The sequence below is a fragment of the Microcebus murinus genome, chromosome 25 (genome assembly GCF_040939455.1).
Source record: "Microcebus murinus isolate Inina chromosome 25, M.murinus_Inina_mat1.0, whole genome shotgun sequence".
Classification (NCBI taxonomy): Eukaryota; Metazoa; Chordata; class Mammalia; order Primates; family Cheirogaleidae; genus Microcebus; species Microcebus murinus.
The window spans coordinates 11,808,657-11,822,263 of record NC_134128.1 but is presented as its reverse complement, the minus strand read 5'-3'; the positions used below and the strand labels follow the sequence as shown (position 1 = coordinate 11,822,263).

At 39.0% G+C, this 13,607-nt stretch overlaps 1 protein-coding gene across 1 annotated transcript in view; it reads left to right on the top strand.

Annotated features, from left to right (window-relative positions):
• Positions 1-13,607, top strand: part of TMEM236 (transmembrane protein 236) — a 47,088-nt gene that overhangs the window by 18,472 nt on the left and 15,009 nt on the right. The window contains exons 2-3 of the mRNA XM_012748671.3: positions 6,705-6,777; positions 10,518-10,662. Of these exons, the coding sequence (XP_012604125.2) occupies positions 6,705-6,777; positions 10,518-10,662 (218 nt within the window). The remainder of the gene's footprint in view (positions 1-6,704; positions 6,778-10,517; positions 10,663-13,607) is intronic.

Below are 13,607 nucleotides of genomic sequence, written 5' to 3'. Positions count from 1 at the left end.
GAGTGTTATAGTATGTTGGAGCGGTAAGACCAAATTGGGGGAAGCCTTGAAAGACAAACTGTTGACTTTAATGATTAGGTAAAAGAGAACCTTTATACATTTCTGAGCAAAGAGTCATTTCCCAAGTTATCCAGTTCTTCCCACTGACCATGCTTCCTCTGTGAGAAACGTCAAGGCCAACATGCAAAATGCTTGCTACACACACAGGAGTTTTTAACCCTGTGTGGCTTAGCTCAGTTCTTTCTTCATGGGCCCCACTCCTAGGGGAGTCCTTTGCATTGCCAATTTATTACACAAGCGGATAGAGGGAGGGCTATTGGTAGTGCCCTAGCTCAGGCCCACCCTCCCTCTCCCTCCCCCTCCCTCCCTTCCTTCTTCTTCTTTCTCTTTCTATCTCTCTGTTTCTTTCTTTGTTTCATCTTGTCACCCAACTTGGAGTCACCCAACTTGGAGTGCAGTGGTGTGATTATAGCTCACAGCAACCTCAAACTCCTGGGCTTAAGTGATCCTCCTGCCTCAGCCTCCCAAGCAGCTGAGACTACAGGTGTGCTCCACCAAGCCTGGCTACTAACTCAGTCTTTCTTCTGGACATTACACTATGCCCACAAGTCCTTCTCTGCAGCCACTCTGTACTGAGGTTGCAACCTTGCATTGGTTTTGGCACGAGTAGACCTTCAAAGAAGTGTCTGTGATATTCTGCCATAAATTCTGTTCCTTATATTAACTTCCTAGGATTGCCATAACTAAGTGCCACAAACTTGGTGGCTTAAACAGCAGCAATCTTTTTCAAATTCTCAAATGTCTGAACATTCTGGAGGCTAGCAGTCTGAGACCAAGGTGATAGAGAGGAGGGCTCTCTCTGAGAGACGTGAGGGAGGTTTTGTTCCATGCCCACCCCATTATCTGGGATTCCCATGGTTTGCTGGCAATCTTTGGTGTTTCTTCGCTTGTAAGTGTGTCATCCTGATTACTGCCTTCATCTTCGCATGACATTCTCCCTGTGTGTCCTCACATAGTCTTCTCTTTGTGTGTTTCTGTTTCCAAATTTTCCCTTTTTTAAAAGGACACCAGTCATATTGAATTGGGGTCTACCCTAACACCCCATTTTAACTTGATTACCTCTAATAAAGACCCTATTTACAAATAGGTATGATCTAAGGTACTGTGGGTTGGGACTTAAACATGTCCCAATTCAATCCTTAGCATTCCACCCTGTGTCGCCTTAAAATTCATGGTCTTCCCACGTGCAAAATAGATTCACTCATCCCAACGTCTCTAGAAGTCCTGATCATTCCAGCATCAACTGGAATGATCCAAAGTCTCACCTGAACATCATCAACTCAAAGTCCCAAAACTCACCATCTAAATCACCCAAATCAGTTATGCGTGAGGACAACTGGGCTATGATTCATCTTGGGACAAAATTCCTCTCTACCTGTGAATGTGTAAAACCAGACAGAAAGTTACTTGCTTCCAAAATACAGTGGAGTGGATATCAGCAGGGCGAAATTGGAAGGGGGGGAAAAAAGGAGTCATGGGTCCCAAGCAAGTGCAAAACCCAGGAGGGAAAATTCCACTGGATTTTAAGGTTTGAGAATGACCCTCTGTGGCTTGATGTTCCACCCCGTGGGCCCCCTTTCCAAGCCCACCAGGGTAGCAGCCCCAACCCCTCAGCCCTGGATAGTGGCTTTGCCCTCTGAATTCGAGCAGGGCACCTCGGGGCCTGTGGTTGCGGTGCCAGCCTCTGAACCACTGTCAGTGTCATTGTTCCCTTCCCTTGAAGGATGACACATTTGCAGCCAAACCACTCTATCAGCCGGTTTCCTCCCCAGAGTCCCAGAAGTCCAACAGCTTTTCTTCCTTTTATGCCATTTCTGCCACCTTCAGGGCCAGCCAGCAGTGATCCTGCTGACGCGACTGATCGGATTCTCAAGCCACAAGCTTGGTGATCTCTTCTACGCATGTTTGCTCATTTTTCGTAATATAGATAGGCTGAGACTTTTCCAAATCTTCAAGTTCTAGTTCCTCTTTGCTTAAAAATTCCTTCTTCGATGTACCTGTCTTTGCTCACATCATACCATAAGTAGCAAGGAGAAAACAGACAGAGCTTTCAACACTTTGCTCAGAAATATCCTCCTCTAAATATCTGAATTTGTCACTTACACGTTCTACTTTCTGCCCAACAGAGCACAATTCTGCCACATTTTCTGCCATTTTACACAAAAGATCACTTGCCCCTAGTTTCCAATGGCATGTTCCTCATTTCCATCCTAAGCCCCACCAGAAGCACCTTTAGCATCTGTATTTCTGGCAACATCCTGTTCATGGCACTATATCAGTTCTCTTAGACGACAGGAGCTTTCTCTACAGCTTTCTTCTTTTCTTTCTGAGCCCTGACCAGAATCTCCGTTAATATCTAGGTTTCTACAAACAATTTCTTCAAGGCAATCCAGGTTCTTTCCATCATGCGTCTCAAAACTCTTCCCACCTCTACCCACCCATCACTCAATTCCAAAGCCATGTCTATGATTTTAGTTATTTTTACACCGACATTTCACTTCCCAGTAGCAAAATCTCTATGAGTTTTCTAGAAACGCCATAACAAAGTACCACCAACTGGATGGCTTAAACAACAGGAGTTTATTGTTTCACATTTCTGGAGGCTAAGAGTCAAGTTGTTGGCAGGGTCGGTTCTTTCTGAGGGATATGGGGAGGAATCTGTTCCACGGCTTTCTTTTGGCCTCGGGTGGTTTTCTGGGTAAGCTTGGATGTTCTTTGACTTGGGGATGCATCACTCTGATTTCTGCCTTCATCACCACATGGTACTCTCCCTGCCTTTCTTCACGTAGTCTTCTCTCTGTGCAAGTCTGCTGACAAATTTCCCCATTTTTTTTTTTTATGAGAACACCAGTCATATTGGATTAGGGCCCACTCTAATCTTATTTTATCATATTATCTCTGTAAAGATCCTGTTTCCAAATAAGGTCACATTCTGACATACTAGGGGTTGGGGATTTCAATATACGCTTTTGAAGGGACACCATTCAATCCATAACACTCATTGATAAATGATAAGCATATCCTTGCAGTAAGTCAAGATTTTTCAAACACAGGTTAACATTATTTCTGGTTAAATAAGACATAGACTAGGGTTGATATTTATTTGCTATCTACTCTATTCGTTTAGTATTTATTGAGTTCTTACTATGTGCCAGACATTCTCTTGCATAATGGAGTTCCTGAACTTGAATGAGAAACAATGTGCTTCTTTATTTTCATTAACTTCTAATGGAAAGCTAGCATTTCTTTCTAATATGGATGTTGGTAACAAACCACAGTAGTGTTAATAGGTCTTGTAATTTTATTACACAGGGCTTTTCATGTCAGATATCACAGATCTTTTCATATCACACAACAGTTGTAGCAGAGATATAAGGATATGGTTCGTGATCTTCACTACCTTGAAATTATGAATGATTACAATTTTTACTAATCTTAAGTACTATTAATTCAAAGAAAATTTAAAAAGATAATATGTTCATGCATAGGCATAGGTATTACTATATAAAATTTAAAAGAAAATTAAGTACCTATATGTAATTTTTTTGAGATAGGGTCTCACTCTATTGCCTAGGTTAGATACAGTGGCATCATCATAGCTCACTGTAACTTCAAACTTCTTTCAAACTTCTGCCTTAGCCTCCCAAGTAGTTGGGACTACAAGTACACGCCGCTGTGTCCAGCTGATTTTTCTTTCTTCTCTCTCTTTTTTTTTTTTTGTAGAGATGGGGTCTTGCTATATTGCTCAGGCTGGTCTTGAACTACTGTCCTCAAGTGATCCTCCTGCCTTGGCCTCCCAAAGTGCTAGGATTACAGGTGTGAGCCACCATGCTCAGCCTAATTCTTTAAAGAGACTGCATATTGTATATAATTCTTTTAAAAAAAGTTGGGGTAATTTCAATATAATTGGTTTGTTTTATATTTATTTTACTCATTTAAAAATTTTATCCTGAGAAGGGTCCATAGGATTCATTAAATTCCCAGAAGATTCATTACACACGGAAAAATTCGGAAACATTAATCTGGATGCTGGAGATAAAGTAGTGAACAACTCAGATAAGGTCCTTGTTTCCAAGAAACTTACCTTGGAGGAGGAGGAAAGAGGGAGGTGAAACACAATAAATAAAGAAACAATCAGCAGAATTTCAGGCAGTCGTAAGGGCTGCATATATAAGTTATATATGATATATATTATATATATGTGGAATGTGATTTGAAATGACCAAGATGGGAGAAGTAGATGACTATAGGGAACTACATGGAACAGACATGGTTGATAGACCACGCGAAGGGAACAGCCAGTGTAAGGCTCTCGGGTAGGGTCCACTTGGTGTCATCACGAAATAGCCAGAAGGCCATTATGGCTGGAGTGATGTAGGAGGAGAATGCCAATCATTTTAAATGAGTAGAGTAAGGAGAAATAAGAGAAACCACATCATGTAGAGCATGTTGGCTGGGGTAATTAATAAGTTTCAATTTTATTCTAATTACATTTAGTGTCCATTGGATAGATTTTATTTTTTAATTGTAGTAAAATGCACACGATGTAAAATTTACCTTCTTAACCATTTTTAAGCGTACAGTTCAGTGGCATTAAGTACATTCATGTTCTTGTGCAACTCATCACCACCACTCACGTACAAAACTCTTTTCAGCTTGCAAAACTAAAACTCTGTATCCAGTAAACAATAACCCTCAATTATCCCCTCCCCAGCATTTTTGAGATTTTTTGAGCGAGGCAGTGATAAGATGTGTTTTACATTTTTAAAATACAACCCATTTTTTTAAAAAATGAAGAAAATGTTGCTAAGCAAGAATAGAAGCATTAACAGGAAAGCAGTTAGGAAATATTGCAGATGAGAGATGACAGTGGATGAACCATGCTATGGAATTATCAGAGGATGGGTTTGAAATGGATTTCGGCAGTAAATCACACAGGATTGGATGATGCACGGGAACAGGTGCAGAGGAGGACTTGTGTTCTCTTTCAGACATGCTAAATCTGAGTTGCCTCTTTGAGATCCAAGGGGAGATATCTAATAGTTGGGTGTACAATCCAGAGCTCAGGGAAAAGTCCAGCACATATTTGGGAGTCTTGGGCAGATGGATGGTATTTAAAGCTATAGGACTAGATGAGATAATCCAAGAAGATAATATAGATTTAAAAAGGGGGAGCCGGGCGCGGTGGCTCACGCCTGTAATCCTAGCACTCTGGGAGGCTGAGGCGGGCGGATTGCTTGAGGTCAGGAGTTCGAAACCAGCCTGAGCAAGAGCGAGACCCCGTCTCTACTATAAATAGAAAGAAATTAATTGGCCAACTAATATATATATAAAATTAGCCGGGCATGGTGGCGCATGCCTGTAGTCCCAGCTACTCGGGAGGCTGAGACAGAAGGATCGCTCGAGCCCAGGAGTTTGAGGTTGCTGTGAGCTAGGCTGACGCCATGGCACTCACTCTAGCCTGGACAACAAAGCGAGACTCTGTCTCAAAAAAAAAAAGAAAAAAAAAGGGGGCACAGGAATAATCCTAGGGGCACTGCCATTGTTTTGAGATCAAATTGAGAAGAAGAGGACTTTATGAATGGCTTCGACAATCTTACTTAGGGAGCCTAGAGCTGTAGGATCTTGGGTCTGTGCTCGGACAAAGAGGCAAAGCTACCAATCGAAAGTCCCAGCATAACTGGTTTTAGCCAGGTCAGACTGAGTCTGGCCATGAGAGAGGGACGATCCCACCTCCTAACTGACATTTACACCTAGGACATCTGAAATGGGATGGAAGAGACAAGACAGGATCAAGGAGAAATTGTTAAGAATTTTAAAGCAGTCAATACTGCTTGTATTTAGAAACACATTATCATATAGATGTAATTAACATAATATACATTAACTAAAAAAAGAAGAGGTAAATATTTCATTATAGAAAACCTTTGAGTATCTTTTGTCTTTCCCTAAATTAATGATGCTAAATATGCAGACATACATTTTAATTTTCTCTGTTATAACATATAGTGTTATATGCATATTATATCTTAATAAGTATTTGATCGATTGATCATGTGAGGCTTAAGAAGTGGCCTAAAAACAAGTTTGAAAAATTATGTCATTTTTATGTATGATTTTTTTTTGCAGGGAGGGGGCAAGTAAAACATATCCAAAGGTTTTTACTTTAAGTGTTTAATGTTTTTATTTAAGTTTTACTTTAAGCATCTCATAGTTTATCATCTCTAAATGTATTTTTTGAAAAATCAGTTTTACATCACAGGGTATAAATTGAGAAAGTCATGCTGTTCTTCCTTTTAGTTGATCACAGGAGCTCAACATGGGTGGAATTCTGATGAATAAATTACAGAAAGACTGAATGTCGTTTGACTTGCGCCTTGATGCTTTCAGTCATTTATGGTTTGCACATTGTTCGGATTATTTGGAAATCTCTCACCCTTTGTTCTAGAAAAGTACTCTGTTGTGTGCACTGTGTTCCTCTTTGCCATAAGCAAACATTTGGGAAATGGAAATAGGGAAGCAGTGGCTTCTTAGAAAAACTATAGATGAATGGAACAGGAACTGCGAATTTAGCAAAATGTAAGAGGAACTGTTGATCTTGTACATTATGGCGTTGGCTTATTTTTTTTTTTCTCCTTTGCTAGGAGACCTGTTCTGATGATGTGCGTAATACTCACCACTTTGCCCAGTTTCACGTTTTCCATAGCGGCGACCGAGGTATGGCATTTTGATTTCCTCTGCTACAAGATTTAGAGAGTTTAAAATGTCCTGTTACTGACATTGGGTAGAACAGTGGGCCCAAGGAATGCCTTAAAGTTTAAACTTAACCCAGTCTTCTTCCAGATTCCAATCTGTATATTGAAAGAACGAAGATCATTGTCCTTTCTGTGATTTGGAGGCAAATCCGGCAGCCCAATTTTTTTTTTTTTTTAAATTGACTTTTATGTTTGTGTATGTGAGACAGAAATGTTATTTTAAAATAATATTAAAGGAAGGAATTTGAAAGTCAATCTACATCTCTTTCTCCCACCAACCTGATGGTTTTCATGATCACCCTTGGTTCTAAGGAACCAACTGTTTACATTCTAAGACCTATGGTAGGGTATCTATTGAAAAATAATTTGCACATGTTATTTATTGGAAAAGAACTTTGAGTTTATGTTTAGACTAACTATGGTTTCAAAAGGACCTGGATGAGCATCTTCAAGGCAGGAATATTGTAAGCAGAGCTTTCAGGCTATGAGAACTTTATTATCCAGGAAGGTCAAAGAAGAATGCCCCACTAATCTTATTAATGTGTAAGGTGCTGTGAAAGATACAATTTTCAAATTCCCCAAAGTACACAACTTAAATGACTTTATGATGTTTCATTCATATGTTGAGTAAATATTCATTAAGTGCATATGACAGGCCAGGCACTATTAGATATTTGAGATAGAGCACTCAATAAATATAGCATCAGTAATTATTTACCAACAGTGGAGAGAAAAATAAACAGGTGATTAGGACAAGTATCATAGTTGTGAGAAAGGTGAGTACCAAGGAATGTATGATATTAGAAATTACACAGTCATTAGACTATATCCTAGATACTACATTAGGACAATAGATGAATGCATAGAATAACTTTGGAAGACTACACAGATGGCGGTCTTCCAAACAAACTGCAACAGGTGAATATCTCCATCTAGATTTGTCATTTCTGCCTCCCTCCTCTACAAAGACCTCACAAATCACTTGAGAGGTCCCCAAGAGTTGTAAAAATTCTGTTTACAACCTTTAAAAGAACACCACAGTTGTGCAAGGATAGCATATCTGGAGTTCGACAGCACTTTCTGTTTCTTTTTTAAGATATTTCATGCCCTGTTGCATGTTTTTCTTTTCTTTCGTTTTTTTTGTTTTTGTTTTTGTTTTTTTTTTTGAGACAGAGTCTTGCTCTGTTGCCCCAGCTAGAGTGCCATGGCATCGTCAGAGCTCACTGCAACCTCTAACTCCTGGGCTCAAGCGATCCTCCTGCCTCAGCCTCCTGAGTAGCTGGGACTACAGGTGCCCACAACCACACCCATTTTAGCAGAGATGGGGTCTTGCTCTTGCTCAGGCTGGTCTTGAACTCCTGACCTCAAGCAATCCTCCCACCTTGCCTCCCAGAGTGCTAGGATTAAAGGCATGAGCCACCTCGCCCAGCCCTTCTTTCTTTTTTTTCTTATTTGATTTTCAAGGAAGTGTAACACAAACAGAAAAGCACACAAAACGTAAATGTACAGTATCAATGGAATACCACAAAGCAAACTCCTGTATAAACACTACTCAGGTCAGGAAGGAAAACTTGGCCAGCTCCACGCCCACGCTCTTTGCAATGACTATCTTTCTCTCTTCTCCAGAGGCAATTTCTACCTTGGCTTCTTTTTTTTTTTTTTTTTTTTTTTTTTTTTTTTTTTGAGACAGAGTCTCGCTTTGTTGCCTAGGCTAGAGTGAGTGCCGTGGCGTCAGCCTAGCTCACAGCAACCTCAAACACCTGGGCTCAAGCGATCCTGCTGCCTCAGCCTCCCGAGTAGCTGGGACTACAGGCATGCATCACCATGCCCGGCTAATTTTTTCTATATATATTAGTTGGCCAATTAGTTTCTTTCTATATTTTTATAGTAGAGTCGGGGTCTCGCTCTTGCTCAGGCTGGTTTCGAACTCCTGACCTCGAGCAATCCGCCCGCCTCAGCCTCCCAGAGAGCTAGGATTACAGGCGTGAGCCACCGCGCCCGGCCTCTACCTTGGCTTCTAATACCACAGATTAGTTGGCCTGTTTTTGAACTTTTCACAAGGAGTAATCAAACAACAGATTATATGCATACATTATTTAACTTATATGTAATATATATAACTTAGGTATGGCTTTTTAAATTCAAAACTATGACTGTGAGAGTCATTCATGTTTCTGTGTATAACCGTAACTCATTCATTTTCATTGCTGTAGATAGACTAGTCCATTTTATGAAGATATCACAATTTTTAAAAAAATTTATCAGTTCAACTACTGATGACCATCTCAGTTGTTTCTAGTTTAGGCTATTTCAAATAATACTGCAGTGAACATTCTGGAATATGTCTCTTGGTGTGCATGGGCAAGCATTTCAGTTGAGTCAAAAGATACCTTCAATGGTGTCTTTCGGTGAAAAGAAGTTCTTAATTTAAAAATATCCCAATTTATCAATTTCTTTCCTTTACAGAGAATGCTTATGGTCTCTTGTTTGAGAAGATTTTGTCCTCTTGTGAATCTCAACCTCAAAGTCCCAAACATGTTTCCCTAATTATACTCTCGAGGCTATGTTGTTCTCTATTAGATTCACAATCCATTTGGAACTGGTTTTTGTCTGTGTTGTGCAATAGGGAGTCAAGCTTTTTTTTTTCAAATAATCTCCAATGGATCGAGCAGCATTTATTTAAATCTGTCCTTCCCTGCAGTGCTACCTTTGTTGTAAATCAGGTGTGCACATCTGTGATCTAAATCTGGGCTTTCTGTTGCATCTCATTGCCTAGTTTTCTATTCCTGTGCTAACACACTGCCTTACTTTTTGTAGCTTTATAATAATTATATCCTGAAGAGTAAACCTTCCTCTCTTGTTCTTTTTCTTCCAGAGTTTCTTGCTTTTGGTGTTTCCATATAAATTTTAGAATCAGCCTGCCATTTTCCACAAAAGCTTGAAACATTAATTGAGGTTGCATTCAACTGTATCATTTTTTTTAAAAAAATCTTACTTCCTAACTCTTCATCATTCGTATTTATAAATAATTTATCCATGCTGGGGAGACTTTCTCCATATATAGTCTATAAATAATGGTATTTTGTTTTTCTTTCTTTCTAGTGCTTCTACTATTGATTTCCTTCTCTTGTCTTTTACACTGGCTTTGACCTCTAGTGTACTAAAATTTGAACAGGAATGCTCACAGTACTGTCTTTGGCTCATTCCTGATCTCACAGAGAACACGTTCAACATTTCACCGTTAATATAATGCTTGCCGTAGGTTTTTTGTAGATACATTAAGCAGACGAAGGAAGTGCCCTAAAGCCTTCCTGGGCTCACCTTTCTTGGAAGATTCTAAATGTCAGTATTTTTCCCCTAGCTGTTTGGGGCTGGACTCTTAGAACCTCTGCTTAGCAGTAGAGTTGGAAGGAATTACCCATTCTACTAATACAGGGAACCCACTATTCTGTTATTTCTGCATGCATTTCCCAAGCTGTAACCTTAATTGAAAACCCACAGATGTGAGCCCTTATTACATCTCTAGAAATGGCTTAAAACATGATGGAGTCTTAAACCCAAGAAGCTGAAAAACAAGCTTCTAGTTTTTGTTTTAAGTAAATGTATTTATAATTTATTTAGTCTTGCTTTTGGATTATTGGAAGAATTTTTAATAAAGAAAACACAATAATTTAATGCTTCTAAATGTTTTTCTAAAAACAGATTCAGAAGAACATCAGTGGGTCTACTAATGCCTTACCTGATAAGTTGTTACCTGACCTGCCTGTATCTCTGGTCCTGTTATCCTTGATCATAGTTGATATCATTGAAAAACTCAGGATATATCCTCTTAGAGGGAGTCAAAAGGGTAAGTATTCTTTTAAATATGAATATTTTAAAAAGCTTGATGTATCTTTGACCTTCCTGCCACTCTGTTATCTGGTGACATGTTTAATGATACCTTCTCTTAGTGCTAACATTACTGATATTAATAGATGATTGCAAAGGAAGATATCTAAGCATAATTATTTTTAAATCTACCTTGAGAGCTAGATAGTTATTTCTTATTTATATTTTGATAATACTGGTAAATTAATCAAGTTGCCAAATATTTAATACCAAAAACCTTCACTTTCATTCCAGCGAGAAAATTATCTAAGGAAATTATCATGGATTTATATTTTTCTAGGAACTTTCTTAAAACCTTAAGTTTAGATGGATTAGCAAAGAGTTTAGTTTGGAAAGCTTTGCTACAGGAATCAGTATGACTATAGCAGTTGTGTCTTAGAGAATCATGTGTTTTTTACTGTGGATTATAAAAAAGCCAAAGGTCTCACTAATAAAACCAAAGTATGCCACATTCCCTCAAAGCGATCAGTTAAAACTAAATACAGTTTGGCCTTAGAAAAGTATTTTGTTAACTGAATATTTTGTTTGTGCAGTCATAAATTCCTTCAACTTCCATTCAATTTCATGTGGTAGTATCTGTTTAATTTGCAATATTTATATGCTAGTTAATGGATGGCTAAGATTTCATCATGTTGTGCATTTGAAATGGGTAGGTCTTGTAAGATTGCTCCCTGATGGGGTGAGTGGAGTAGATTAAGTCTCGGGAGAATGCTCCAGAGTGACAAGGATCAACCCTAGAGCCGGTCAGTCATTTATGGGTCATGTCTTACCACAGATCCACTCACTCTTGCTGTTCAAATTGGAAGCAAAACTGAGTTGGAGGCCACCAGGAAGTCTGAGACTCTGAGCACTTTGCATTTTGCTCTTTGTGCTTGGGTGGGATAGGATGGACTGTCACGTTTAACATAACACACATGACAAGTAGAGAGATGGCAGTTAGTGCCATTTATTGAAGAAAAGGCACTCCCAAGTAACATCTGCCCTCCAGAGCCAAGTGTATTCATCTTAAACTGAGGAGATTTGTGAATCTCCAAACCCTTTGCTATATCTATAGATTCCTGAAGGACACAAGTCTATTTTTAAAATGAATTTTTTTTTTTTTAAATGGAGTCTTGCTGTATTGCCCAGGCTGATCTAGAACTCCTGAGGTCAAGCCATCCTCCTGCCTCAGCCTCCTGAGTAGCTGGGATTACAGGTGCATGCCACTGCACCCAGCTTCAAATTGGATTGTTTTTGATGATTCTATTATCCATGTTAATGTAAATTTCCTGTCCAAGTTAAAAGTTCCTTTTCAAAAACAAATGTGCATGTATATTTTTGGGACTAAGTTAGTGGCATTTTATTTCTGTTGGTGATGAGTTGGATTTTTAAAAGGGAATTTTCCCTGTATCCCGAAGTGATGATGACACTGAGAATTGAAATAAGAGGACACTCAAGGGAGGAGTAGGCCTTGAGGAGAAGACTCTAGAACACCTTGTGCAACTGCTTCTTACTTGGAGAGCCACCTTCTTGAGCTCTTCTCTGCCCAAATTTAGGAAGGTTAATGTCTGGTTTGATAGCTTTAGCATTGAATAAAATCACAGTTTTAAAAAACCAGCATTCATTCAAAATGCCTTTGTAAATGTGAATAATACATGCATTTAATTTTTATGCAAACTTTGAACTCGATAGCCTCCTACCCTCATTTAAACATGTATATTAATAGAATAAATTAATAAATAATTAATAAATTAATTAATAAAAATAGAAAAATTATGTGAATGTTGAGTCCATGGGATATTTTCATTAATCTCTGAGACATAAATTAATACCTAATATATTAACATATAAATATTAATACATAAATCTGAACCTAGGCAAGTATGCTATGAATATGTCTTCATTACATGTGGTCCATTAGAATTAAAGAAATAGGGTACAGGTGGATTATGAACAAGGTCTTGAATAATTTGACTCCCTTAAGGAAATGTGGGGAAAGTGAATATGTTCTGTGCTCTATCCAGATAGTCTGAAATGCATATGTATCTGTTAGCTTGTGGAGATTTTGACTTTGTTAGATGGAACCAAGGTCATCTATAATTCCTGGACTTGGGGACACTCTCGCACCACCCTAACCATCTAAATTCCAAGCTACAAAACTTTGATCTTGGTGTAGCTTTTCCTTTTCCAAATATTTAAATAGAAGTTATTCTACCTATGAAATTTGCTGATGACTAAAGCAGTCTTCACTGGAACAAGGATTCCTTTCTACTAACTTCCTGTTACCAATGAAAATATCTGAGTATCACGTGATTACCATGCAACAACTTCTAAGTGTGTTGTTTACTGTAGGATGAGCCTCACATGGGGATATTTTTCTGGCACATACATCTTGGAGGCATGGCAGTCTCACAGATGTACGTAGCACCTGAGCATGTCAGTCCCCAGTCATGTGATCAAATAACAAGCATACGAAAGATGGCTCTAGTATCCCCTACTCTTACTCATGTGTGGGTACAAATGCAAACTTTGCACTCAAATAGTCTCCTACCCTCATTTAAACATGCATATTCATAAAATAAATTATGTGAATTTTGAATCCATGGGGTATTCTCATTTATTCCTTGGAACACAAATGAATACTTGAACATATTAACATAGACATCTTAAGATTTATAGGAGAGCACCTTAACATATTCATCTGAGTTTAGCTAGCAGAGTCTTGACCTATTCCTCTTCCTCTCCCATCTTGTTTCTGCTCCCGTTTTAAAGCTGGACTCAGTGGGCGTCTCCCGTGCCATTGTTTGTTGGTCCAGACCAGGCGTCCTCAAACTACGGTGGCCCGCCCGCCTAGGACATTTATCTGGCCTGCTGGATGTGTTTGCTGCAGCTGCCTGTCCTGCTTAACAGCTGACTTGTCCCGGG